General features: G+C 59.2%; 3 protein-coding genes across 5 annotated transcripts in view; 1 reads left to right on the top strand and 2 right to left on the bottom strand.

Moving 5' to 3' along the window:
- The window catches only part of RTEL1 (regulator of telomere elongation helicase 1), a 363295-nt gene that overhangs the window by 112434 nt on the left and 225220 nt on the right, over positions 1 to 25641 (bottom strand). The window lies entirely within an intron of this gene.
- Positions 5610 to 16667, bottom strand: STK35 (serine/threonine kinase 35). The gene is made up of 3 exons (XM_061361430.1): positions 15818 to 16667; positions 10077 to 10824; positions 5610 to 5696 (listed from the first exon to the last, which is right to left on the bottom strand). Exons 1-2 carry the CDS (start codon positions 16395 to 16397, stop codon positions 10112 to 10114), a joined length of 1293 nt encoding a protein of 430 aa, XP_061217414.1. The 5' UTR covers positions 16398 to 16667; the 3' UTR covers positions 5610 to 5696; positions 10077 to 10111.
- Positions 23687 to 24977, top strand: PDYN (prodynorphin). The gene is made up of 2 exons (XM_061361379.1): positions 23687 to 23984; positions 24193 to 24977. Exons 1-2 carry the CDS (start codon positions 23856 to 23858, stop codon positions 24748 to 24750), a joined length of 687 nt encoding a protein of 228 aa, XP_061217363.1. The 5' UTR covers positions 23687 to 23855; the 3' UTR covers positions 24751 to 24977.

Below are 25641 nucleotides of genomic sequence, written 5' to 3'. Positions count from 1 at the left end.
CCATGGAGCTGGCGCTGGGGTGCTTCAGTCAGCGATCACGTACCCGAAGCATCTTGGTGGCGTTCAGAGAACCTCTTTGCATAGGAAATGCCAGGTCTCCAGGGAGCGAATCCGGAGCTCAGCGTTCCTGGTGACTGACACCAACCTTCCCTGCTGATGGTGGTGGTGAAAGCTGCTCAGGTGCTGTGGGGTCACCCCTCGCTCCCACCCCAGCTCCTGATGGATTTCGGGTTCACATCGGGAGGGGCTGGAGGAGCACATTGCGTGTCCGGCCATGGGGAGGTGATGGATGCCATGAACCTGGAAGGTGGCAAAGTGATCCTTGCCATTGATGTGCCTTAAACCGGACAAGTCCTGAGAGCAAAGCCGGCCTTCTGGGAGGTGCAGCAGCAGCGTTTGTGCTGGGGGGCTTGGAGGTGACTGGAGGGGGGCACAGCAGCATCGCGCAGCCACTCTGCCCCCGCACTTGTCACCAGGGTAGGGACAACAGCAGGGATTGTCCCAGTGCAGCTGGAGCCCTGCCTGCAGGGAGGATGCTGTGGCCAGGACCAGGGCTGATGTTTGGGTACCCAGCGCTGCTCTCACAGTGGGTGCCATGATGCCCTTCAGCCCTGAGATAACTCACCTGGAACTGGGAGATGCACTGGAAACCCAGTTTGCCCCCCACCCCATTTGCTGCCTGTGTGTGAACAGGGCAGCTCCAGTCCCTCAGCATCGCACTGGTTGCAGCCAACCAGCCCCAGTGCGGCCCCACTGTGCTGAGATCACCCATTTCAGGTGCCTGTCAGCAGCGATTAGGGAGCACAATGCTGATGCGGTGCGGGGGGAGCCTGAGGCCACGGTGCTGGGGCTGCTGAGCACGTCCCAGTGCAGGCACTGGGGCTGTTATACAAGGAATGGTGAGCACAGGGCATGGCCCCGTGTGCTGGGACATCCCGTGCTCCCTGTGCAAAGGGAATGTCCTCATCGCCGCAGGACGTGGCCCAGCCTCGCTGTGCGTTTCCCATTATGGATGTGAGCCACAGCACTGGGATTCCCGCTGGAAACGGGGCTTTGGGAGGTCCCAGCTGCTTTGAGCAGCCCGGTTTGGGTCTGTGCAGCTGGGATCTGTGCAAAGGGATCACTGTGGCTCCTATGGCAGCAGCTCTGCAGGGCATCCCCCTGCTGGGTCTGCAGCCACCTCCAGAGCGGGTGAGCAAGAGGCTGCGCATCCCTTGGCTCCCAATGCACAGGGATGAGAGGGAAGGGGCAGGACAGGAAGGTGTCCCCATGGGCAGCACGCAGCCAGGGGCTGAGCTTGCCTATGTCACTGATCACCATGGCCTACTTGGTGCCTGCAGTGGGAACAGGGCTAATCCTAATCCCAGTGAGGATAAACGGCAGCGGAGCCACGTTCTGGTTGGCACCAGCCACTGTGCCTTGGTTTAGTGCCCTAAACCCCCGGGGTCAGGCTGGATAGCTCAGGATGGGCTTAGCCACACTCAGGTTTAGCTCTCCATCATGGAGCTGGTGCCAGTTTAGAGCCCTGGTGTGTGTCCATCACTGCTCAGGGACCCCCGTTCCTTCCTAACCTGGTGCTGGTTGAGGAACGAGCACACAGATGCGGTGTTCAAGTTGTGTGTGGCTTTTCAACCCCATCAAATAGCTTTTATTCACACAAACGTCTCTTTTAACTTACAAAGCCTCTGCCACTCATACACATCAGGGTATCCACAGTGTTCAAAGAACTTAAATAACGTCTCATACCAATGCGAGTAAACCAAGTACAAAAAATATGTCTATAAAGTTGTTCACACGTAGGTCCTAAATCACCAGTTTCTGTGCAAAACAAAAAGAGAAATACAGATTCCTTTACTAAGACCATTATCTTTAGGTTGGAGTCTGGGTTTAAACCTTGGCTCCCACTTGCTTGGCCCAGAGGCTGCAGGGAGAGCCAGGGCTCACTGGGCTTCCAGCAGCTCCCTCCATAGGGAAGCAGCTCAATGGCCAAGCTGTCTCCTGGAGGACCAAGCTGAAGGCAGCTGCAGGAGGGGACAAGCAGAATGGGGACACTACAGCCTGGGCATCACCCTCGGGGTTAAAAGCATGGGGCAGGCTGCAGGGAAACAGGACTGGGACACAGCAGCTCCTGGGCTTCCCTTCCAGCAGCACCCAGTGCCCTGCTCCGAGGGTGGAACGGGTTGGGATGTGAAGGACCCCATGCTGGAACGTGCTAAGCAGAGGAGCTGCAGGCGCTGCTCTCCCCACCACCAGCAGCACCTCCCTTTGTGATGGAGCTGTTGCTGCAGCAGCACAGGAGCAGGGGCTCCACTTCCCAGCTGCTGCTGATGGGATGGGAGGATAACAGGTAACACGCTGCATCCCATCCCATCAGCACCCCCGTGCTGCAGCAGCAGCACCAGAAAGGGACCAGGACCCCCCTCGCCGCAGGCAGCTGCAGTGTGATGCTTGGGCCTGGGGGGATGAAGGGAAGCAGCAACGTTTCCCTGCTCTCATGACCTGCAGAAAGCACAGGGAAACACAGCCCAGTTTGTGCCCTGAAGCAGCTGCCCCGTGGCTCTTGGCAGGCTTAAACCCAGACTCGGTACTGCATACGGAGGAGGCGGAATGCACACAACGGAAGACTTCCACAACGATGGTAATGCTCGAGGTCAGTCTTATTGCTCCAGAAAGGCTCTGGGAGCCTCTGATATGTGAAGGAGCTGGGTCCTGAGGAGTAAAGGAAGACCACAGGGGTAACTCTTATCTGTCACTAGCACTGCTGAACCTCAGACACGGCAGCAAGGGGACAAGGGGGAGCTAACCTAACCCCTCTAGGCCAGACCCACCTCTGCTCTCTCCTCCCCATGGACCAAAGCCGGCTGGAAGACCCCCGCGACGCCTGCGTGATGCCAATGGTGTCGGCCTGGTGCAGATAACACATTTCCTACCTCTCCTGAGGCTTGGCTTGTTTCCCCCCCCCCCATCCCCATCCCATCCCTCTTGTAAACAGCATAGTCAGAAGTAAACAGTTTCACACAATCACTCCCTCCGTGCAGGCACTGCCTGGAGCTCACAACAGGGTCCCCCAGCACTGCCCTGGGTGCTCAGGCTCAGGGTGGCCAGGATGAGATGGAAGCAGCCTGGCCCTGGGCTGAGCAATGAGCTTCAGGCTCAGTGCTGCTGTCTTAAGGTTGTTTTCCCAGCAGCGCATCCTCATGTTGAACACTGACAGCAGAGGGAGAAGTTCAGCCTGGAGGAGCTGGGCAGAGGATGCCCAGATAGACCCACCTGGAAAGAGAAGCCTAAACATCCTCCATCCCCACAGCACATGCAGGTTTGAGCTGTTCCCACCTTGTTCCAGAGGGAATGCTGGTCTGGGTCAATGTAACTGGGAGGAGAGATGCTGGGAGCTGTAAACAAGGCAGGTTCCTGTACAGTGTGGGGAGTCGAGCACAAACAGCAGCAAAATCATCGGGGAGAAAATGCTCTTCATAGGACAAACCAATGAGGGACCCATCCACACTGGAAAGGCTAGCAGCCCTGGGACTCATCCTTGCAAGTGTTTGCTAAATCCTAAGTAAGGCACTACGGTCTAGCTCACTAACATCAAGCTGCTTGAAAAACACATCTGCAATGCAAAAGCTGAGGTGGAGACGTGAGGTTTGAAGGCGGCCTGGAAAAAGGGATGCAGCAAGAGGGCTGACCCTCCCAGGATGCTTCCTACCCGCTTCCAAATGGCTGGAGGCAGCGGTCCCAGTGAGCAGCTCACCCATCAGCTTCCATGTCCCATGTTTCAGGCTTGGTTTCCATACATGAGACCTGCTAGGAAGCTCCCTTCAACTGGGATGTAATGCATGGTGAGGGGCTCTTCCATGGGGAAAGCCACATGAGCAGGGCTGGGAGGGTAAAGAAGCCCTCTTGCTGCACCCATTCAAGCCAAGGTTAAGTTCTAACAGTTGTAACAGTCAGGAGCAAAGGCTCTGTCAGGTGGAGGAAGGATGGTGCAGTGCTCAGGGCATTAACACTGTGCTTGTGCGTCCAGCCCTCCCGTGGGATGCAGGGCTCTGGAGCTTGGCACTGCCACTGCAGGGATCTGCTGCTTGTCAGAGAGAAATGAGAGCAGGCAAAGCCCCTGTGAGTGCAGCTCAGAGCCTGCTGCCCAGCCCCACACTGCTCACCCTGGCCATGGGTACAGGCATGGGCTGGCCACAGAGCACAGCAGCATCTCCACAAGAGCAGTGTGGGAACAGGGGCTCGGTGCTGAGTTTGTGCTGTCCAAACCCTCACAAGCCACAGATGGTCTGGAGCCTCCTGGCATCATCCTCCTAAGAGGGACCTGGCCTTCCTGCAGTGACAGCCTGAGCTCTGTGGCCTGGAAGGGATGGAAGACAGAAAGAGGAACCCATCCCTGCTTTAGCCCTGCCTCAGCCCACCTGAATTTCCTCCATTCCCATTCATTCCCATGAGGTCAGCAAGGTTAACACTGAGGAGATACAAGGAGGTGCTGCCAGTTCAGTGATCCAGTGATGGCACAGGAAAGCTGCAGCCTGCCCAGAGGCAAGGAGCAGCTCCCATAGCAAGGGCTCACAGGGACCCTGTGCTGCCCATGGCCCTGGTTGAGCACCCAGGTCAGACCAACCTGGTGTTGTAGCCTGATGAGAAATGGCTTTAGCTGGTTCAGAACCCACGGGGTGGTGAAGAGGTGCTGCTTTACATTGCATTTACAGTGAGCAAAGTCTAAAGACCATCAACACGGGGTCAGCCCTGGAATATTAGTGTTGCTCTAAATATAGGCAAGGAAATAGAGTATTAACTGCTCAGCCTGAGGTTGCAATCTCCTTACCTGAGCTGTACTGTGTGTAACCAAACCTAAACAGCAGCATTTGCTTCCTGGAGGTGGTTAGCTAGCAGGGAAGAGTGGTTTATGGGAGGCTAGAATGCAGCCCCTGAGCCATTGAGGCCAAACCTTCTCCTCTCCCAAGTTCCCAACAGCAGAAGGTTGGCATTCAATGGATCAGAGCAGAGGACTGCTTTGTTTCTGTGCACTGGAAACATGCTGATGGGCTCCCCATCACCCTCTGTGAGGTACCAAGCACAGGGAGAACAAACGTCTGTTGATCACAACTAAATGCCTTCCCAGCTTGGTTTTATGCTACTCTATCCTAATGTCAGCTGCTCCCAGCCAGGGCAGCATCCCCCTGGTCGGCAGCTGCATGGCTATGGAATGATGTAGCTGTTTGTAACACCGGGTCAGAGGGACTCTGTTTCTAAAGCACTGCACTGCTGGTACAGACCTGGCAATCGCCTTGCTCCCGTTTCCCCTCTGCAGAAGCAATAGCTTCAAACCCAAAGCTGTGCCCAGCCAGACCCAGAGCTGGTGCCTGGAGGCTGATTCCCACCTCCTTACGGAACTGGATCCTGTCTTGAAGCATCTACAGAGTCAAACGGCAACACAGGGGACAGGGGCAAGGGCAGCTCTGCTCTCTGGATTGTGTTTAAGTCTCAGGAGCACGGCTGCTGCTCTTCCATAGGCCCCTGCAGCCCCCTCCCGCGCCCCCCAAACACCCCATCCCAACAGAAAGTAACACCCAAAGATTTCACATTGCCAGAGATCTTCTGTATCATCCTCATCATCCTCATCCTCAGCATCCCTTAGCTTCAGCTTCCCTCCTTGCACGTAAATAATGGAGATCATGGGTCCCTGGTAAATAAACCTGCAAGGAAAGCAAGAGAGGAGAAAGAGGGGTCAGGTATGGCAGTGGGTTTGTGGTAGTTACTGCACTGGGACAGTGCCCTGCCACCAACCCAGACTGCAGCAGGACTGCTCATCCCATGTGCTCCCTGCACCTCTCCTTTCATTCCTAAGCCTTAACCAAAGCATCCTGAGGGTCTGGGAGGACTCAAAGTGAATGCACAGCTTCTCATAACCCAGCCCCAAACAGCATTGCCCACACCAACTGCACTGGGTGGAAGGAGCAAAGGTAACGGGATTGGTGCCGGAGGCAGCCTCATCCCATGGGATTCACTGCAGTGACAGCCCTGCTGCAACAAGGACGAGTGTTACAGCCTTGAGGTTCCACGTGATGCCAGCATGAGGTCCTTCACTGGAGGTGGAACAAGCTGTGACAACAGGGCCACCCTGCACTGCTCACCCTGTGCATCAGCACCAGCTCGGCTGCTCAAGTGGCTCTGCAAGAGGAGGTGAAAATCCACTTCTGTGCAATGGGAAGAGGAGCAGGATGGGCTGTACCTGCCCAAGAGGATGCTGAGTGCCAGGGGTTTTAGGGAAGAACAGGAAGGGCTTTGGTCAAAGCCCAGCACGCAGCATCCCCCCAGGCCATGTAGCACCAAGGGGGCTGCATCCATTCACCCACAGCCCCGGCACTGCAGCCTCCTGCCCTCCAAGTCGGGGATGCAGAAATACCCCATCTCTGCACATAACCCACTAGCATTTTCCACCTGCATTGTCTGCATCCCAGCAAAGCCCCTGTGACACCCCATCCAGCAGCAGGGCTGGACCCAGAAGAGGAACACGTGCCCAAGCATCACTCCTGTGCTGGAAAGGCATCATTCAGGGTGTCACAACCATCAGAGGATGGACCAGCAGAGCAGATGCAGGGAGCATCAGGGGTGGTTTAATGAAAGCTGGGACCCACCTGATGGAGGGAGCTCCTATCAGGAGTTCCTTTTCCCCCAGACCTAAGCTCTGAGCTCAGTTACATGGAAAACAGCAATATAGGGGCTGAATTTACCCCCCCTCCTTTTGCAGGAGCAGGTCCTTTGCCACCAGGAGCAGGCAAGGGGCTCTGCAGAGACACCAAGCAGAGCTGAAGCACTGAGGAAACTGCTCACATCCCTTTGCCCTCGGGAATGTCATTGAAGGAATCCAGGCCTGAGGACTGCATTTCTAAAGGGAGAGGCTGCCCCTTTGCTCACAGCAGGAGCCGGGGCCGCAGGCACCTTGGGGCTCAGCAGAGGTTAACCAGGAGATGCTGCCTTTGCAGGCTGCAGGCAGGAAGAAGCCTCTCTGAGAAGATCTGAGAGGCACCAGGACAGGGGGGAAGGAGGAATCTTGCCCAAGGGAAGGTTTCTCCAGTGGGGCAGCTCCATTGGCACATAGAGCCAGGCTTCCACTAGTGCTGAGCACTGAGGCAGGGCAGCTCACCCCACTGACGCACGTTGTTTCAGGGGCTGGCTCCAGAGCTTTCAATCCCTCCACGGATGCCATTTAAAGGTTTTAATCAGGTGGAATGTTCATTCAGCAGCAGCAGCAGCAGCCTGTGGGGTCCTCATCCAGCACCAAAGCGGATGAGGATGACACCAATGCGTGGGGCATGGCAGTGATGGGAGGTGGCAGGGAGGTCTGTGTGGTACAAGAGGGCTCAGCACAGGGGAAGGAGGGGTAACCCAGCACTTGCACAACTGAGGCCTGCCCAGCCCACACTGCACAACCCCACAGCATCAGAGGGTCCCACTGAAGCAGCAGCCATGGAGAGCCCAATCTACCCCTGCTAACTCAAGAGGGCAGCTACCAAAGAGACACATAAAGATGCTCACATTGCAGGAAAGGAGAGAGGAAAACAGCCCCAGCCTTCTCCAAAGGACAAGAAGGGGGTGAAATACTCCTTAGAGTGGGGGCAGTGCAGAGCTGGGCCATTACACAGCCATCAGGAGACCATTATCAGCCCAATACAGCCACTGCCTTATTGTATTAGAAAGGCTTTTGTCCTTTGGCATCCCTTTGGGAACAGCCTTCAGCACAGTGTGCAAATGAAGAGAACAACTTCATTTTGCCCAGGGAAATGCTGCTCACCTCTACTGGACCACAGCTGGGAGGGGGAACAAGGTGATAAGAGGAGATAACAGGTTCATCTCCAGCAGAAAGCAAGCCACAAACACTTCCCTGGCTGAGAACTGACACCCCACACCTGCGTTTTGGAAGGGTACCAGAGCCTGCTGATGGGCTTGTGTGCAGCATCCATAGCAGAGCTAAAGGCAAAGCTGCTGGGCCATGAAGCAAAATCAGAAGAGGTCGGTGACACAGCAAAGAACAAGCAGAATTCCTATTGCCTGGCTCAGGGAGGGTTACAGCTTTCCAGGTTATGACATAAACCAAGGCTGAGCAGGGGCTGAAGCTGTCCTAAGAACATGACCCAGCAGCATCCCAAGCTATGCACCAGTGCCCCAATCACATTAGGTTACATGAGTTTCTTGGCCAACTTCAATTACCTGGGAGCAGAATCCAGGCCCTGCTCTAAATCCCATTTTAAGCTTCTCAAGCAGGTTTCCAATTTAAGCTCTGCCTTTAGTAACAGCCAGAGGTCGGTTGATTTGAATGCCCAACTATACAACGCATTAGGAAAACCCTATAGGAAGCACATGGAACATTCTGCCACCCCAGCAAGAAGGCAGAGGAAGGCTCTGGGTGTGCAGAGAGCAGATGGCTGGTGCTGGGCTCCTATCTGGGCACACTGTTATGCAAGTGCATCCATCCCTGCTGCAGCTGCGTCATGGACTGTGTGCTCAGTGCAGACTCAGGGCTGGCCCTGGCTGCAGATGGAGGGGGGTGCTGCAGAAGGCAGCTGGGTTTTAAGCAAACAGCCCCAGGGTAGGACTGTCCCTCGCTGTTTGTCAGCCCTGCCTGGACTATTCTACAGGATGAAGCTTCCCCGCAGGGCAGGGGCTGGTTGCATAACTGAGCAGCACCGAGTCAGCACAGAGCCACTGCACATGGGCACAGCAAAGCCCGAGCAGCCCCTCAGCCATGCAGCAGGCAGGGGAGACCCACACCTGGCCCTGGGGCACAAGGAAGGGAGCCCTGCTCCTGCCCCAGGGCTTCTTCACACCCATTACATCCGCAGCTCCACTCCCCACCCTAATCCCCAGCCCCAGGCAGCATCAATTCCTTGTGCTGGAGATCTCCAGGGCCTTAAATATGCCATTTTATAATGGAATCTTTTATAACAGGGATGGTCTGTGGGCCAGTCTGGACAAAGCAGCAGTGACAGAACTAGACCCACCCCATGGGCCTTTCCATTTCTATATCCCTATTGCTCTGCATACAGCACAAAGCTGATCTGGGAATGATGCAGGAACACACACACACACAGGGGATGGGCAGGACATCGCTTTACATAAGCTCAGGAACTCTCAGGTGGGCAGCAATGAGGCTTTTCTAGCAACACCTACCCAAATGCCCCCACATTCCTGCTGCTGGAGGCTCACTCTTGGGCATGGGCCAGCCTGCTCGTCCCTCTGTGCTCTCCTGTACCTGTGCTCTGCTCTGGTCCAGCAGGTTCTGGGTGGTTTTGAGGTGAGGGCAGGGCTGGGAGCTGGAGCTGCAGCACCAGCACATGACATGGGCAAGCTTTCAGAGGGCTCCTGTGAGCAGCAGTGCTCAGGCAGCTCCAGCAAGAGCCAGGCTGGGAAGACCTCACCCCCTGTAATCAGTCTTTTGTCACTTCAATTGAAGTGTTGGGCCAGGACAATCCCTAGTAACAGCTCCTGTTTACACACTGCTTTGCCATGCAGGCAACAGCTCCCCGCCCTTCAGCATCACTGCTTAATGACACTGCCAACTGCCCCATGTCCCTGGGGTCCCTTTCAGACCATGTATGAGCACCCAGGACCTCGGAGTTTGGGACTATTTAGAAACCAAGCTGGGAGGAGAAGGGAGGGGACTCTGCTTGAGCAGAGCTGAGCTCAGCCTGAGCAGACACAGGTCTAGAAATTAGATGCTACACTCCACATAGAGGAGGCAGAACTGGGAGCTCCTTCCCTGCCCCTGGGAGAGGTGGAAGTACCCAAAGGTGCGTGCAGATCCCTCTGCCATGCACCAGCAGGACCTCAGAGGAGCAGGATGCCTGCTCTGCTGGTCCTTTGGGCAGCATTAGGACACGTAGCTGCTAATTCTGTTTCCCACCTCTACTTTTATTTTTGCAGTAGAATAGGTGGAAAAAACCTCAGCAGCAGTGCTCTGATGAGTCACTATAGAAATAGCTCCGGGAACATGAAAGCCTCCTTTGTGTCACTACAAAGTACATTATCGGGCTGGTACCGGGGACAGAAGAACACAAAAACCGAGGATCACTTACCCAGCTGCAAAGCACAGCAGTGCCCTGCCCTGAATTTAAGCAGCACATGTAACCTGGTCCATTCTGGTTTCAAGCTCAAAGGCATCAGGTCGATCCTGCGGGTTAGCAGCCAACATGTCTTTCAAGAGCTGCTTGATCCCCTCAGACATGGAAGTCCTGCGTTTCTGAGGGATGTGCAGCTCCATCTTTGGGTTTTCTAGCAGCGCTTCCCCAACAGGCACAATCTCAGTCCCCTGCTTGACGTAGGTCCCCAGCAGCTCCTTCTTGGTCTCGGCATCAATGAAAGTGATCCTCTCAATCATGGCCCAGATGATGATGCCCAGAGCGAAGATGTCAGCCTTGGCAGTGTAGTGCCCCTCCCAGACCTCGGGGGCCATGTAGAAATCAGAGCCACAAGCCGAGGAGAGCCAGCACTTGTTCACATTCACATTCCTGGTCCCGTGCTCCCCCTCCTTGCCCCGAGCAGTGAGGCCAGCGCAGACCTTGCTCAACCCGAAGTCGGCCACTTTGAGGACAGGGGTTCCAGACTTCTCTGTTATCAGGATGTTGTCTGGCTTCAGGTCCCGGTGGACAATGTGGTTCTTGTGCAGGAAGGCGATGGCACTGGTCAGCTGCAGCATGAAGCTCTTGTTCGTGGCTGGGTCGGGTCTTCGTGAGAGCACGTACTGGTTGAGGTCTCCTCCTTCACAGAACTCCATGACAAACCACAGGTAGCAAGGTTCCTCTGCATAGCCCAGGATCCTCTCACCTGAAGAAGGACAAGAGCAAGCGTGAGTTCATCAGGCACTACACAATGTCCATGCTAACTCAGCACGGGCAAGGAACGGATCTGGTTTATGTGGACAGGAAGGGTTTTAGGAACATGACTGGGATCTACTGTGCTTGAAGGTACCAGCAGTGATGGTGGCACTGCTGTGGTTTCAAATGCTCCAGGTTTCCATGGAGTGCCATGCACCAGCATGACCTTTATCTGAGCCCATTGCGTCAGGGCCCAGCTCCAGGCAATGCACACACATGTGAGTGAGACCAAGCTTCTCAGATGCTTGCAGGGGGTTATTCTCCTGTGCTACCATCAGGCAATTCTCCCTGGGCTCTGACAGCCAAAGCAGCAGAGACCAAAGGCACAAACAGCAGCAAGTCCATAGGAATAAAATCAGTTCTGTGTGAACAAAACCTCTCCACCTGAGCTCTGCTGCAGGAGGCAAAACTGGCTTATACCTCCCTAGTGTAACTGTGAGGAAATACATGGCTTAACGATGTGCCAGTCCAGCCTGGCTGAGAACAGACACCCCAGTGTCAAAGCTGGCACTTCTCAGACTAAACTTGTGCTAAGAAACACTTCATACAGCTCTTACAGTGCCAACAAGTCTTTAAAGAGAGGAAACTGGAGGCCCAAGCAGTAAACAAGGTTTGCTGGGTGCAATCTCAGCCACATTTATGGATCCAACTTGCTGTGCTCAATGTTACCCCCCAAGCAGCTTCTTCCTTCATTAGACATCCCATTGAGCTCTTCAAGCTCAGAGCATCTCGGGTCCAATTCATCTTACTCCACAAGCCCCCTGCCAAGGCAAAACACTCTGGCCCATAACCAGACACAGAGAGAAATGCAACAGCACCACATCAGCTAATAGGGCTGGGTCTGCCGCTGGTATTCCCCAGCACAACCTGGTGCTCCAGTGGCGAGGCTGCCCTAGGGAATCCCAGCAGCAGACCCAGCCCCATCAGCTGATGCCAGGATGCAAACCCCACTCCAGACCCCAGTTTACCTGCACAGAGCACTGAGAGGACGGGCAGAGCCTGCACACACAGCCAGGGCTCCGGGAACCAGGGTTTGTTCCCTCAAACACCGTAAGAGAGGGAAGCTGGAGGCCACCACTGGCCTATGACACAGTTCAGGTCCCCGGGTGTTTTGGAAGCACTTCAGTATCTCCACCCATAGCAAAGCCCTAGAGAGCATCTGGGCAAAGCAGAAGCTTCCAGGAGCAGGTAAAGCCAAGGGCTCTGATGAACACCGAGCCCTGGGCTGCCCCGTGATGGTCAGCGATTGCTGTGGGTGGGAATATTGGTTATTTGCACAAACAGTCTGTATCCATGGCTACTGCTATGGAAATGGGAGTCTGAACAACAGCAAGATTTGGCTGAACCTCCTGCCCTCAGCAATCTTCTAGGTCTGGGTGTCGGGAGGGAGCATGAATAGGCTGGGAACACAAAGCAATGAGCGCGCTAAATGAGACCCCTAAAGCATAGGAGGGGGGCTCAGCACATGAACCCAAGGGCCACATTGGAGCAGCCCAGGACAGATTGGCTCTGGAGGCCAAAACAGTGCCCAGGAAAAGCGGCTTCTCTGGTGTGAGCCACCCCCTTTGGCAAGGCCAGTATGACAGCATGGAAACTGCAGCAGAGGCTGCTCACAGCACTCGGGTTTGCTAAACACCAGTGACACCCAGCAGGGCACAGAGCTTTGCTTTCCTGCTCCTCTCTGCATCCACAGAGCCCCTACATGGGGAGCAGAAGGGTTTGGGCCTTCCCAGCCAGGAACCACATGAGGATGGGCACAGCAAGCCCCACGGCCCATCACACATAGCCAGGGCATGTACGTGGGAGGGTGAGAGCATTCACACGGCTCAAATAGCTTCACCTGGTCAAGCCAAGGTTTGGTTTTAGCCTAACAAAGGTTCTGATGTGAAACTTGGCCCCTGAGCCTCAGCAAGCAGAGGGAGGATGCCCCTGACACAGCAGTAGCTGCAAGCCCCATGCATTTCACTTTGGGTGGAGTGCTGCTCACAGGGGCTGCAGCCAAGAGTAATATTTCCTCGTTTTCTTTCTATAATCAGAAAGTGTTTGAGTTGTTAAATCATCTTCCTACCTTCAAAACAAACAGCTTGAAACATAAAGAGCTGGCAAGGCGCTTCCTAAAGACGAGATGTTTGCAAACTGATGTCAAGCAGCCAAGAGCTGAAGAGAGGCAGACAGGCCAGAGCTGTTCTCCATCACAAAGAGAGCATCCCCTGCCCAAACAGAACAGCACTCACCGAGCTCTCCATCCTCACAGCAGGCCTCCCACCCCTTACCCTGGGAGCTTGTTAACAGCTTCTAATTTGCTTAGTATCACAGGTAGAAAAGAGTGTAATGACAGCAGACCCAGCATCCCACTCCCCACAGGTAACCTCTGACTCCCTCTGTGCAAAGAGGCTGCACGCAGCACAAAGCCTGGATGCTATGGATTAGGAACAAGAGGAGCACAGAGAATCATCCCAGACTGGTTTGTGTTGGAAAAGACCTTAAAGCTCATTCAGTTGCAACCCCCCTCCATGGGCAGGGACACCTTGCACTGGAGCAGCTTGCTGCAAGCCCCATCCAGCCTGGCCTTGAACACTGCCAGGGATGGGGCAGCCACATGGGCACGCACAGCACAGCCCTGAAGGTACACGTGTATCATGGCACCAAGCACATTCCTCAGGGATGTGCCTCTCCTCAGGCTCATTCCAGGCTCCCAGCTTCCTCTCCACCCCTTAAACCCTTCCTTCCCCATCCCATTAAACCGATGAGGGGTCGGGCTCTGCTGTAGCTGAGCCCCAACAGCGCCTGGTACCCCGGCAGTGGTGCTCCTGATGCAGCAAGGCTGATTAATCCCTGCCGTGCCCTGAGCCCCGGCACGTTGGCACAGCATCTGTGCTGGCCCGTAAATAGCCCCGCTGCGGTCGTGCCGAGCAGCACGGCAGCACAGCACAGCCCAGCCCAGCACAGCCCTGCTGCTGCACATGGGGAGGGACACACCAGACCTGCAGGCTCCCCTGGCCCCAGCTTTTGCTCTGAAAAGCCTTATCAGTGCTGTATCAGACCCAAAGGAAGGCAGTGAGCACGACCTCTGCATGAGCCCAAGGCCAGCACAATGCAGCCCACAGGGCACCCAGGAAGAAGGCAGATGGAGGGGAGGACACATCCTGGTTTGGGGAGTGAAACTGCTGCTCTCCAGCCTTGGGATGGAGGGCTCAGCTCCGCTCCTCTCTTCAGAGGGATGCAGCAGAAGCAGGGCAGCACATGGGAAGGGAAGGCAGGGGGTTCTCTCCCTGCCTAGAGATGGGGGGCCTACAGGTACCCAAGAGCTTTCCCCAAGCCTCTTCATGGGGTGTGAGCCAAAAGGAGCCAGAAATCTTGTATGTGCAGACAGAGCATGACTTGGTAGAGCTGGACACAGCCAAAGGGAAGAGCTGGCTCCTCCCTAGGGAGCTGTGCCTGGGAGAGCACACGAAGGAAGCACCCAGGCTATGCAGAAACCAGGACACTGCCCTTGGGGAGCCTCCCGTGGGTGGTTGTGAGTGGAATGCACGGGGAGAGCAGGATGAGGTCTGCACAGGGGAGAGCCAGGCAGGTCCAGACATGCTCTCCCAGCAGTGCAGAGGGGACAGGAAGGGCAGGGGCAGTCGGAGACCCTGAGGGTTGCTCAGAGGATGGGGGCCTTGGCAGCCCTGGGTGAAGTCTGTGCCTGGCACAGGGTCTGGAGACTGCCTATACCAGGGAGCATGGGGAAACCGAGCTCCTCAAGGAGCATATGGGAGCCCTGGCACCCAAGTTTGGGGATGGAGGCTGTGAGGTGAGCTGGCTCTGGAAGCTGGGGGCACAGAGGCATTGAGCAGACAGGGGTCCTGTACTTTACCACACTGGCAAGAGCTGGGTCTGACAAGCAGCTGAGGGAGCAGGGGATGCAAGGGAGCATTTTGGAGACGTCACCATCACAGTGATCGGCTGTGAGAGAAGAAGGTGACCCCTGACAGCCCCGTGATGCTGCTGAGGGGCCCCAGGGGAAGACGGGGGTGTCAGCCCAGGCTATGGGCACTGGTGCTTCCAGGGCTGAACCCATGGAGCCAGCACAGAGGGGAACCAGGAGAACACAAAGAACGGTCCCAAAGGTGTAAGAGCTCGAGGGAGCAGACAGGGCACCAGAGGGGCTGCAGCCCTGGGGGGCTCGGAGCAGACAGGACTGTGGGTCAGGCAGAGACAGGAGGGATGTCCCCTTGGTGCGAGCAGGACAGAGAGCAGTGAGGGATGCGTGCGTGTGTGTGCTGGGGCACAGGTCAGGGGCTGCGTGGCTGTGGCGCAGAGCCTCAGGAGAAGGGATGTACAGGAGACGGGGTCAGGGATGCTGGGAAGGGCTGAGGGGAGCACACAGGGATGCTCCTCAGGGCTGGGTCCAAGCCTGGAGGTGACAACAGGGTCCCTCAGGAGGAGGGGGTCAGGGATGGGGTGCTGCAGAGATGCAGGGTAAAAGGAGAGAGCCCACAAGGAGGGCACAGGAAGAACAGGGTGGGGGCTTCAAGAGAGGTGTCCCTGGGAGCAGCATGGAAAGGAAGGGGAGAAAGGGGAGAGGATGCACAGGCAGAGCCCAAGGGCACAGCACAGGGGCTGCTGGGTGGGGGTCCCACAGGGGTCCTTAGGGTGGGTGGCACCAAAGAGGGGGTGCTGGGGCAGCACAGGGAGCCAACAGGGGCAGGTGATGGGAGCGTGGCTGGGACAGAGGGGCAGCAGGGCTGGCAAGGAGCAGGCCAGAGGAGCCATGGGGAAAAACACAGGAGAAACAGTGAGTTAAGGGGGAAGGGAGGGTGCTGGGGACCCCAGGTCTGAGCAATGGGGTGGTGATGAGGAGCAAGGAGGGGGTGTCCCACCGGTCACCTGCTGTGAGCACGGCCCCGCTGCGGGTAACGGGGGGTGCGGGAGGCCCGGGAGGAGGGGGGGTCGGGTACCTTTGAGGGAGGTCTCCACGAGGCGCAGGTAGAGCTGGCTGCGCTTGTTGCCGTGGCTCATGCGCTGCCCCAGGCCGTGCCGCTGCAGGACGCACTCCTCGAAGCGCACCACGTTGGGGTGCTGCCGCCGGAGGCTCGTCAGGGCCCAGAACTCGGCCAGCGCCAGCTCCACGTTCTCGGGAGCGTCGCAACGGATCCGTTTCACCGCCAAGCGGGCGCCGCTGCGGTCCGACACCGCCTCGTACACCACGCCGTAGGCCCCGCGGCCGATCTCGGCCAGCAGGCTGTACCGCGGAGCTCCGCCGCCGCCAACCGGGCCGGGCCCCTGCGCTGCCGCCGCCGCCGCCGCCATAGGGCCCCGCTGAGCCGCCCTCCGCCGCCGCCGCCGCGCTGCCCTTTGTGTCCCGCGGCGGCCGCCATCCGCCGCCTCCATGGCGCCGCCGAGGGGGGGCCGCGCTCCCGCCGCCGCTGCCCCCCCCGCCCCGCGCACCGGGATGCGCCGCGCCGGCGAGGGCGGAAAAGCGCGCGCTGCCTGCCCCTTTAAGCGCTCGGCCAATCGCGGCGGCGCGGGACGAACCATGGCGGCGGCGAGGGGGGGAGCGCGGGCACGGAGCCAGGAACCGGAACGCAGCCGGCAGCGGGATGGGCCTCGGTGGTGGGAACCCGGTACCCACAACCCCGTGCTCGGTAACCGGGGCGCCGCGCTGCCAGGGCGGCTCAGCGCGGCGGGGACTGCGCGCAACTACCACCCGCCTTGCCCCCCCGCCGTTGTGGTACGCGCCGCCCCGGTGTAAACAGGCCGGTCATCGGGGCGGGCACCCGCTGCCACCGCCCCGGTCCCGGTGTCCCCACCCCAGCCCCGCCCGCCGGGCCCGGCACAGGCGGCGCGGGCCCAGCCCACGGTGCTCACCTGGGCCGCAGCGGCGGGCTCCGGGCCGGGGGCCGTGTGACCGGGAGGGGCGGGGCGCTCTGACGTCACCCTTATGTAACGGCGGGGGTGACCCGCCCCCCCCGTGCACCGGGAATGGGCGGTGATGGCCTCGGGCCGTGCCCGGGGGATCGGACCCCGCAGTGCCGGAGCCCCACGGTGCGGGGGGCTCGGTGCGCCGGGGCCGTGCGGCCGCACCGGGAAGGGTGGGCGCGGGGCTTGGGGTCGGTTCGAGACCCCCGGTCCCAGGGTTCCAGCTGATCCCCGGGTGCCCGTGGGATGGGGACCACCCCGATGGCCAAAACCGGGACACGGCGGCTGCGGCGCGGGTGGGAGCCCTGGGGCTGCAGCGAGGCCCCCTCCCCGTGGGAGCACCGTGACCCCCGGTACTCGAGTCCCGGCTGCTGCGGGGCCGGTTTGGCCGCGTTGCTCCCTCGGGCAGGAGCTGTGGGGTGTTCTTGTCCCCGCACAGGGGGCCATGTCCTGCACACTGTCCCCAGACTGCTTTGCATCCTCCGGCTGGGGACTTCATGAGCATCCATCCACCCCAGGCACTGTGGATGGGTCTAATCCTGCCACCGGGCTGCTGGGCTTCGGGCTAACGGGGTGGGCAGATGGATTCGGGGGGGGAAAGGGGCATCAAACCCCATGCGAGGTCATTTTCCAGCCGCTCCTCCCTGCCTTTCCCAGCCCCGGCACGGGTGACATTAGCAGCAGGCAGCGATGGTCAAGGAGAGCATCTGCGGAGCTGGTTTATGGAGGAACCTGGGTTTTGACTCACCCCCGAGGCTTGTACCGCTGCCATCACGCAGCAGCTCCGGGCTGCATCGCACCGGTCCCCACCCCAGGGAGGATGGAGGTCCTGCGAGCCACCAGCGGTGCAGGGCAGGTGATGGCCCCACGTCAGAGCTGAGCCTCTGCGGCTCAGGCTGCAGCTCCCGCAAGTGCTTTGAGCTCAATTTGCTTTTAAATGGAGCCGCTTCACCTCCAGGCCGGGGGATGCGGGGGCCGTTCCGCAGCCCAGCGCTCCCGGCGGGGGGTGATGGCAGCGCCGTGCCTCGCTCTGTTACGTGGGCTCCCCTCTTTGTGCCGCATGGAGTGGCCACTTGTGCCTCTTTGCCCATGCAGGGAGGTCACCATGTGCCCGCATGGGCTGCGCAGTGACATCGAGCCACCGCGGTGTGATGCAGGCAGGGGCTGGACCGGGTCCTGGTCCCCACACTGCAGCAGTGACCTCCCCCTGCCTGCCCAGCGTCTGCCTCCAGACGAGGTTCATCGGGGGGTGCTGTGATCAAGCAGAGTGAATGACTCCAAAGGGAGTTTGGGAGCATCCTCCAGGCTCAGATCACCCCCACAGTTCTCCCCATGGAGCTACCAGGGTCTCTTGCAGCCCACAAAATGCATCCAGTGCATCTCTTACTCTGTAGCAGCTGCAGGCATCCCTTGCCTGCATCTGCCTGCAAAACTGCTGCTTCCCTGCCCTGCCTGCATCTGCCTGCAAAACAGCCAGCTCCCTGCCCTGCCATGGCAGCCTGGCCTTCATTTAGGGCCTGGAGCGTTTAGGAGCTTCTGGAAAATCCCTGTCCCACTCAATAGGATAAAGCTCAATAGGAGCCACAGCGGAGCGGCCGCCTTCAAACGCTCCCCCCATCAGCATCCTGCCTGCAGGGATGGTTTTCCCCATCCCAGCATGGGAAAGGGGCACCCTGGAGGGGCCCTGTGTGTGCTGGGGGTGTCGGGCAGAGCGGCAGCGCTGTGTGACGTTGGTGCCATTACCTCCCACTTGCTCTCGGTGCGCAGCTCGTCCCCCTCCTCGCCGAGCCCGCTCCTCACTCATGTACTTATGAAAACTTAACTTTCCTATTAGTGTTCGTATTTCTCTTACCCAGGTGCTTATTCCCATTGTCCCAGGGAAATGTCAGTGTGACTCACAGACACTTTCCCATTAGGAAGCGACAGATGAATATTAACTAAACTTGCTGGTGGGTGGGCTCGCTCCCAGCTCCATTCCCAAAGGACCCCGTTATCCCCCCCATCCACGGCGGCCTGGACCCCAACCAGCCCCAGTGAGGACCCCCTCGCCCAGCCCAGCACATCTGTAGCACACATAGAAAACAAACCAGCTCTGCTCCGGGGACAGGAGTCACTCAACCTCCCCCCCGGAGCAAAGGGAATCAGCCTTGATGAGGAATATTGTGATCAGGAAGAAACCTTATCACAAACAAGTTCTCTCTCATGCCTATGGGGTTTGCTCCATCATCAGAAGCGCATCTCCCTCCTGTGCAATCACCCTGCATAGGAGGTGGCTGCACCCGGGGCTGTTTGGTTTAGGGGGTGCTGGAAGCAGCTTTGCTTTTGGGCAGGCACCAGCCTTTGGGGCGATGCTGTTGCTCCTGCATGGAGCCGTTTGCCTGCAGAATAGGAGGTTGACCCCAGGAGACCGGGCTTTAGGGATGGATTCATGGATTTGAGAGGGCTACTGGATGGAAAGGATGGGTTTGGTGTAAGAAAACCTCCACCCCCACCCCCTCGGGTTAAACCTGCCAGGGGGGTGCCGGAAGCCCCTGACTGAGGGTAATTTGCAGCTTTTGTTCTTCTCTGCATTGTTCTGTGCCTGCACAGCCCAGCTCACCACAATGAGGGAGGCCATGGATGCCCTCTGCCCCCGGCTAGGTCCCGCAGGGGCTATCTCCTCCATCAGTGCTGGGGAGATGCAGGATGCTCTGCCCTTGCCTTGCCCCTGCTCCCTTGATCCCTCAGAGCTGGTGCAGCCCCAGCCTGGGCAAGCTGAAGTTCACCTCTAAGCAAAAGCTGTGGGGTCCCGTGTGCTTTCTGGGGAGCAGAGCTTGGCACCCAAACATGGGTGCCATGGAGGTGGCACCAGCCATGGGGATAGGGGACCACAGGCAGCTGGCACAGGCTGCTCTGCCCATCCAGCCCTGGTTGCTGGGTGCTCAGTGGAATCTCCTGGCCATGCCGGTGGTCCCTGTGCCCCCCCACCAGCACTGGGAGGATGAGCAGGGGCCACCGGGTCCGGCAGCTGCTGCTGGAGCCGGGGAGAAAGGCAGGTTGCTGGGAAACATTCCTCTTGAGCTCCGATATAAATAGCTCCATCTTCAAGGCGAGAGGACGGGGCTGCGCTGCCGGCAGCGCAGGAACAGGACCGGGTGGCCCGGACCCGTGGGGTCTGTGCCTTGGACCCCCAGCCCCACACCTCTATCGTGATGTGGTGCAGGGGGACAGTGGTGCAGGGGCTGAGGGTCTGGTATTGCCGGTGCTGCCCTCCTTCACCCCCAGATCAGGCTTGGAGATGTTTGGACAGGAATTGGGGCTGAGCAGGGATGCTGGGGGGGTGGGAGGGGGTCTCCATCCTCCCACTCTGGTCCCCGTGCCCCTCTGACTCAGCTCTGTGGGCTTGTCCTCAAGAGGAGGAGGAACAGAGGGGCAGTCCGGTGAGTCCAAGCCCCGACAGCGAGGACATGGAGGGGGTCTGTGCAAGGGCTTTGCTGCCTGACAGCAGCCAGGCTGGGTGGGTTAGGGGGGGACACCAGCCTTTCCCAGTGTATTAAGACCCTCCTTTGCCTATCCTGGCCACTTCACATGGGCTCAGTCCTCTCCCCAGCATCTCCCCAGCCTGGAGCGCAGGGCGCAGTGGGGAATCAGGGCTTCATCCCCCTTGGGCAGGATTTGAATGCGGTGCTCAGGGGGGATTCACACCCCCAGCAGCAAAACCCCTCCAGCACACAACCAGGGGGGCAGATGGACCCCAAGCTGCCACCTCCTGTGTCTGGAGCATAAGTTTCAGCCCCGCTGGACGAGGCTGGCCCCGACGGGGTCCCCGAGGGATGCTGTCGGTGGCAGTGCAGTGATGGGACGTGCACCCCAGTCCTCAGGGCAGCCGGGGCGGGCTGTGGGGAGCCCCTGGCACAGCGGGAGAACCTGCTCGGGAGGTGCTGAGGATGCTGCGGGGCTGATTATTCACAGCCTCCCTCGCCCCGATTGGCTCCACGGCGCCGAGCGCAGCCGGGCCCCGCCGCAGGAGGAGGCTCCGTGGCCATAAAAGCGGGGTGAGAGGCGGCGGGTGGCGAGTCCGGCGGCACCGCGGCCCTGCCGATGCGCGGCTCAGCCTGAAGCCCGCGGAGGGAGCGCATCCACCGGTCCCGACCCAGCGCAGGTAGGGCTGCAGCCGGGCTCCCATCGCCTGGTGTCACTCAGGAAGGGGCAGACCTGAGCCGTGGGGCCAGGAGCGGGTCACGGTGGGGCTTGTGGCGATGTCCTCCTCGTCCCTCGAGTGGGCTCAGAGCCCGTGAGCTGCTGTCCAGAGCTGGGGTTTGCTTCCGTGCTGATGCCACCTCTGGGCTCGGGTCACACGGGGCTAAGAGGGACAAAGGGAGCCAGGGGAGAGGATGGAGGGAGGTTTCTGTGTCAAGCAGCAGCTTGGGGTTTGCTGTGATGCTGTCCCAAAAGTCGTTGTCTTTTAGGAAGAGCCTTGTCCCGAAGGTGCTTCCAGATCGTTTTGAAAGGTGAGGAAAGGAACTGCTGGAAGTGGATTCTTCTTCTCCACCAGCAATACGTGCAGGGTCCCGACCTGCCTGGGTTAGACCTGTGTGGGAGGAGAGCTCTGGGAGAGCTGTTCACATCCCACTAGCGATAACCAGAGGTTAACCAGGATGCAGGGTCGCTCCTTGTGGAGCACACACCAGGGTTCCCCGTCCCTCCTTGGGTCTGTAACTGGCCCCGGGGTGCGTGGATGCAGCTCGGGGCTTTTCCACACACAAGAAACCTGGGCACCGAGCACTCGAGTGGAAGCAGGATGGGGAGCAGGGATCCCAGCGGGTGCCTGACACAGGTAGGATGTGCTGGGACCCACACTGGCATTGCTACCGAGGTGTTCCCGCAGGAGGGATGGCTCCAGAGCCTCGGGCTCCTCCAGGTAACGCAGGATCCAAATCTAACTCTGCTTTTCTTCCTCCCCCCTTTGTGTGCTGCTGCTTTTCGCTTTTAACCAAAGCCCTTTGCTTTTCTCCCTTTTCCTGTCCCAGTTTTCCCAGTCACCCCCCACTGGCTGCAGGAGCAGGGAGATGGACAAAGTACGTTTGGAGTGGGGTGTTCTGGGGTGCATGGGCATGGAGGGTCCTTGGCCACGCTGCAGCTCCCCTGAGTGCCATGGGGTGCTCTGGATGGAGCCGGGTGACAGGGATGGGACCATGTCTGAAATGCCAGGGACTGAGCTGTGCGGTGCCGGTCGCATCTGAGCACTGATGGAGCGATCCCTGCATGCTGCTCCAGTGACACCAGCACACAGCATGGGAAAGGGAAGGGAAACATTAGGAAAAGAAGGGAAAAGATTCCCAGTGGAGCTGCTGGAAGCAGTGGGTGGTTCTCAGGAGCATCATTCCCCTCAGTGCTGCAGCCAGCACTTACCTGAGCGGGTCCTCGCTCATCGCTGCTGTCTCAGTGTGGTACCAAGGTCCCATTGCTGTGTCTTGGTGGCCAGGACTGGCAGAGGTCACTCCGTGCCCATCAATGTGCCAGGACTGGCAGAGGTGCCTCCGTGCCCATCAACGTGCCAGGACTGGCAGAGGTGCCTCCGTGCCCATCAACGTGCCAGGACTGGCAGAGGTGCCTCCGTGCCCATCAATGTGCCAGGACTGGCAGAGGTGCCTCCGTGCCCATCAATGTGCCAGGACTGGCAGAGGTGCCTCCGTGCCCATCAACGTGCCAGGACTGGCAGAGGTGCCGCCGTGCCCATCAATGTGCCAGGACTGGCAGAGGTGCCTCTGTGCCCATCAATGTGCCAGGACTGGCAGAGGTCCCTCTGTGCCCATCAATGTGCCAGGACTGGCAGAGGTGCCTCCGTGCCCATCAATGTGCCAGGACTGGCAGAGGTGCCTCCGTGCCCATCAATGTGCCAGGACTGGCAGAGGTCCCTCTGTGCCCATCAATGTGCCAGGACTGGCAGAGGTGCCTCCGTGCCCATCAATGTGCCAGGACTGGCAGAGGTGCCAGGGAATGCAGAGAGCGCGACACACGGCGGTGCGGATAATTCAAATGAAGTTTTAATCTAGCCTGAATTAATACCGTGGCATTAACACTTCTTCATCAGGACCAATTACAGAGCATTAGCAGATAGTGCTGGAGAATACAATAGTCTCGGATATGCGTCATTAATGTGTAACACATCCCTTTGGGTCATGTCTTTCCACCCTAGATGAAAGCAGGCAAGGAGGTAGGCAGGGGCTCGCTGCCAGCGCATCCCATTGGGGTCGGCTCTTGCGCCCATGGCTGTCATGGTCCCGGTGGCACCGTGGTCCTGTGGCACCGCAGTTGGGGCTGGCACTGTCGCCTCCAGCCTTGCTGAGGGGTTCTGGAGCAGCACAGCCCCTTTCCCAGCCATTGCACAGCGAGTTCAGCCCTCCCTGGCCTCACCCATGGAGGTGAGAGGCTCTGGCTCTGCTCCGAGCAGGCTGGGAGGTGGTGATCCTGGCTTGAGCCTGGGATCCAGCTTTTCTCCTGCTGCAGCAGATGCAGTAGTGGGAGGGAGAGGAACCAGGGCTGTGCAGGTGTGGGGTGGCTTCATACCTGATGATGGCATCACCCTGTCCCCTTTCTGCCGGTGGCTGCAATTGCGGTGCTTTTCTTCCCCAAGGCCAATGGGGAGAGCCCGTGGGTAATCTCCTCCGTGCTAATGAAGTGATCACAATATTGCAGAGAAACTCAACAGTGAGGATAAAAAGGGGCTTTCTAATGGTGTGGAAGGAGAGAGGGATGCAATGGGAGGGGATGGGATGGGATGATGGTCTCTGTGGACCTCGGTACACCTGGGGCCCTGAGAGGCTCCAGGCTTGTGCCAAGGATCAGGCTGCAGCCAGGGTGAGCACTCACATCCCGCAGCATCCCTGCAGTCACTCCTGTCCCCTTCTCTCCCTGCGTGGACCCAGAGGTGAGTTCCACGGGCACGGGGTCCTGGTGCCCGTCCCCAGGAGCAGCCCTGCAGGCGCAGATGGACGGTGCCCTGCATTAAGGGTGCCGGTGGGGCAGTGATGGGGCCAGCACAGGGAGGGCGATGGGCTCTGTGTCTCCCTTCCCAGGCAGTGGCTGCAGGGTGCGATGGTGCGGCGGGCGCTGGTGCTGCTGCTCTGCCTCTCCCTGGCTGCGGCGGCATCGGCCGACTGCGTGACCCAGTGCTCCCTCTGTGCAGCACAGACCCACGGCACCGAGACCAGCATTCGGCCCCTGGTGAGTCACAGCATCCCGGGTGCTGGTGCTGCGGGTACCACAGGGTGATGGGAGCGGGGAAACTGGAGCTCCTTGCTATGCTTGGGATCACAGTGGGCGCAGACTCCCATGCTTGTGGGAACCCCAGAAGCAGGGTGGGATGGAGACCAGGGAGGACCCGGAGCACTGAGGTGATGCCCGTGGGGGTCCTGGGGCTGCTGTCTTGCAGATGTGCCTATGGGAATGCCAGGGCTCCTCACCCCCCGGCCCCGAGTGGGACACGTGCAGGAAGGCGCTGGCGCTCCTGGCCCCGCTGGTGGCTCAGGCTGAGGGGATGGACCCGGCCCCTCGGGAGGAGGAGGAGGAAGAGGAGGAGGAGGCAGAACCGGAGCCGGGTCCCGGGGAGCAGCCGCTGGCGCCGGCCAAGCGCTACGGGGGCTTCATGAAGAAGATGTCCAAGGGGAAGCTGCTGTCCCTGCTGCGCGAGAACGCCCACAGCAAGGGCGGCCTCAGCAAGAAGTTCGGGGGCTTCGGCCGCAAGCCCGGGGAGCGGGAGGCCCCCGAGGACTACCCGGGGCTGGCAGGGGCTGGGGGCGAGGAGGAGCCCACGGGGGCCGAGGGGCAGGAGCTGCACAAGCGCTACGGCGGCTTCATGCGCCGCATCCGGCCCAAGCTCAAGTGGGACAATCAGAAGCGCTACGGGGGCTTCCTGCGGCGGCAGTTCAAGGTGAACACGCGGGCGGACGAGGACCCCAGTGCTTACTCAGGGGAGGTCTTGGACCTATAGAGCCCGGCCCCACGGTCCCCACGCTGCCAGCCTGGACTGTGCCATCACCCCATGGCCCCCATCCCTTTCCCAGTCCGGTGTGGTTGGCATCATCCCTGCCTCATCCACCCAGGGGACCACAGGTCTCCATCCCCAGTGATCCCTCCCTGGTTCAACTGCTCATCCCCTAGGGACCCCAGGTACCAAGGGGACAGTGCCACCCCTCTGGCTGCTGGTGGGGCAGCTGTGGGTCCTAGGGGCAAATCAAGGGGGAGACACACACATATCCTCCACCCCCCCACAGCTGCAGAGCACAGCAGGGTTTGGGAACCATCGTGGCTGATGTAGAGGGCAATGGCCTCTGAGCACCGGGAAGGAGGAGCTGGAGCATTGGACCTGTGCCCCTTCTCCCCCCACCCCAGCCAATAAAAGGCAGATGCCAACAAAGCCAAAGCTGTGCTGAGCATCCTCCATGGGCCATTCCACACCCTTGGCATGAAGGGACCATGCATCCCTGGTGGGTTAGCAGGGTGGGCCATGGGTGCCAGCCGAGACCATCAGGCAGCATGGAGTGGTACCGTCCCTGTGCCATGGGTGCTGATGGGGATGCAGGACCCCATGTGCCATCACTGCTGCCCCACCTAAGGATGGAGCAGGGCTGCACAGGGGTACCACTCCTATAGCCCTCATCCCAACCTTCAGCCTCCTGCCGCTCTTCCTCCCTGTGCAAGCTGAGACTCCCCATTCCCTGCTATGGGGCACGCAGCCCCCAGTGCACGGGGACACTGTTGCTGATGGGGGGGAGCAGCACAGGACTTTCCACTTTTATTATAAAAATATCTCGCAAGCAAAAAGAAGAAGAAACCAAAAGAATTTTGTACAAGCAGTCCCACCGCATCCCCAGCCCCTCCC

The sequence above is a fragment of the Neopsephotus bourkii genome, unplaced genomic scaffold (genome assembly GCF_033783945.1).
Source record: "Neopsephotus bourkii isolate Nb327-2 ecotype Australia unplaced genomic scaffold, CSIRO-AGI_Nbou_v1 NB_1060, whole genome shotgun sequence".
Lineage (NCBI taxonomy): Eukaryota > Metazoa > Chordata > Aves > Psittaciformes > Psittacidae > Neopsephotus > Neopsephotus bourkii.
Note: the sequence above shows the minus strand (reverse complement) of the source record. Positions and strands in the feature narration are given on the sequence as shown.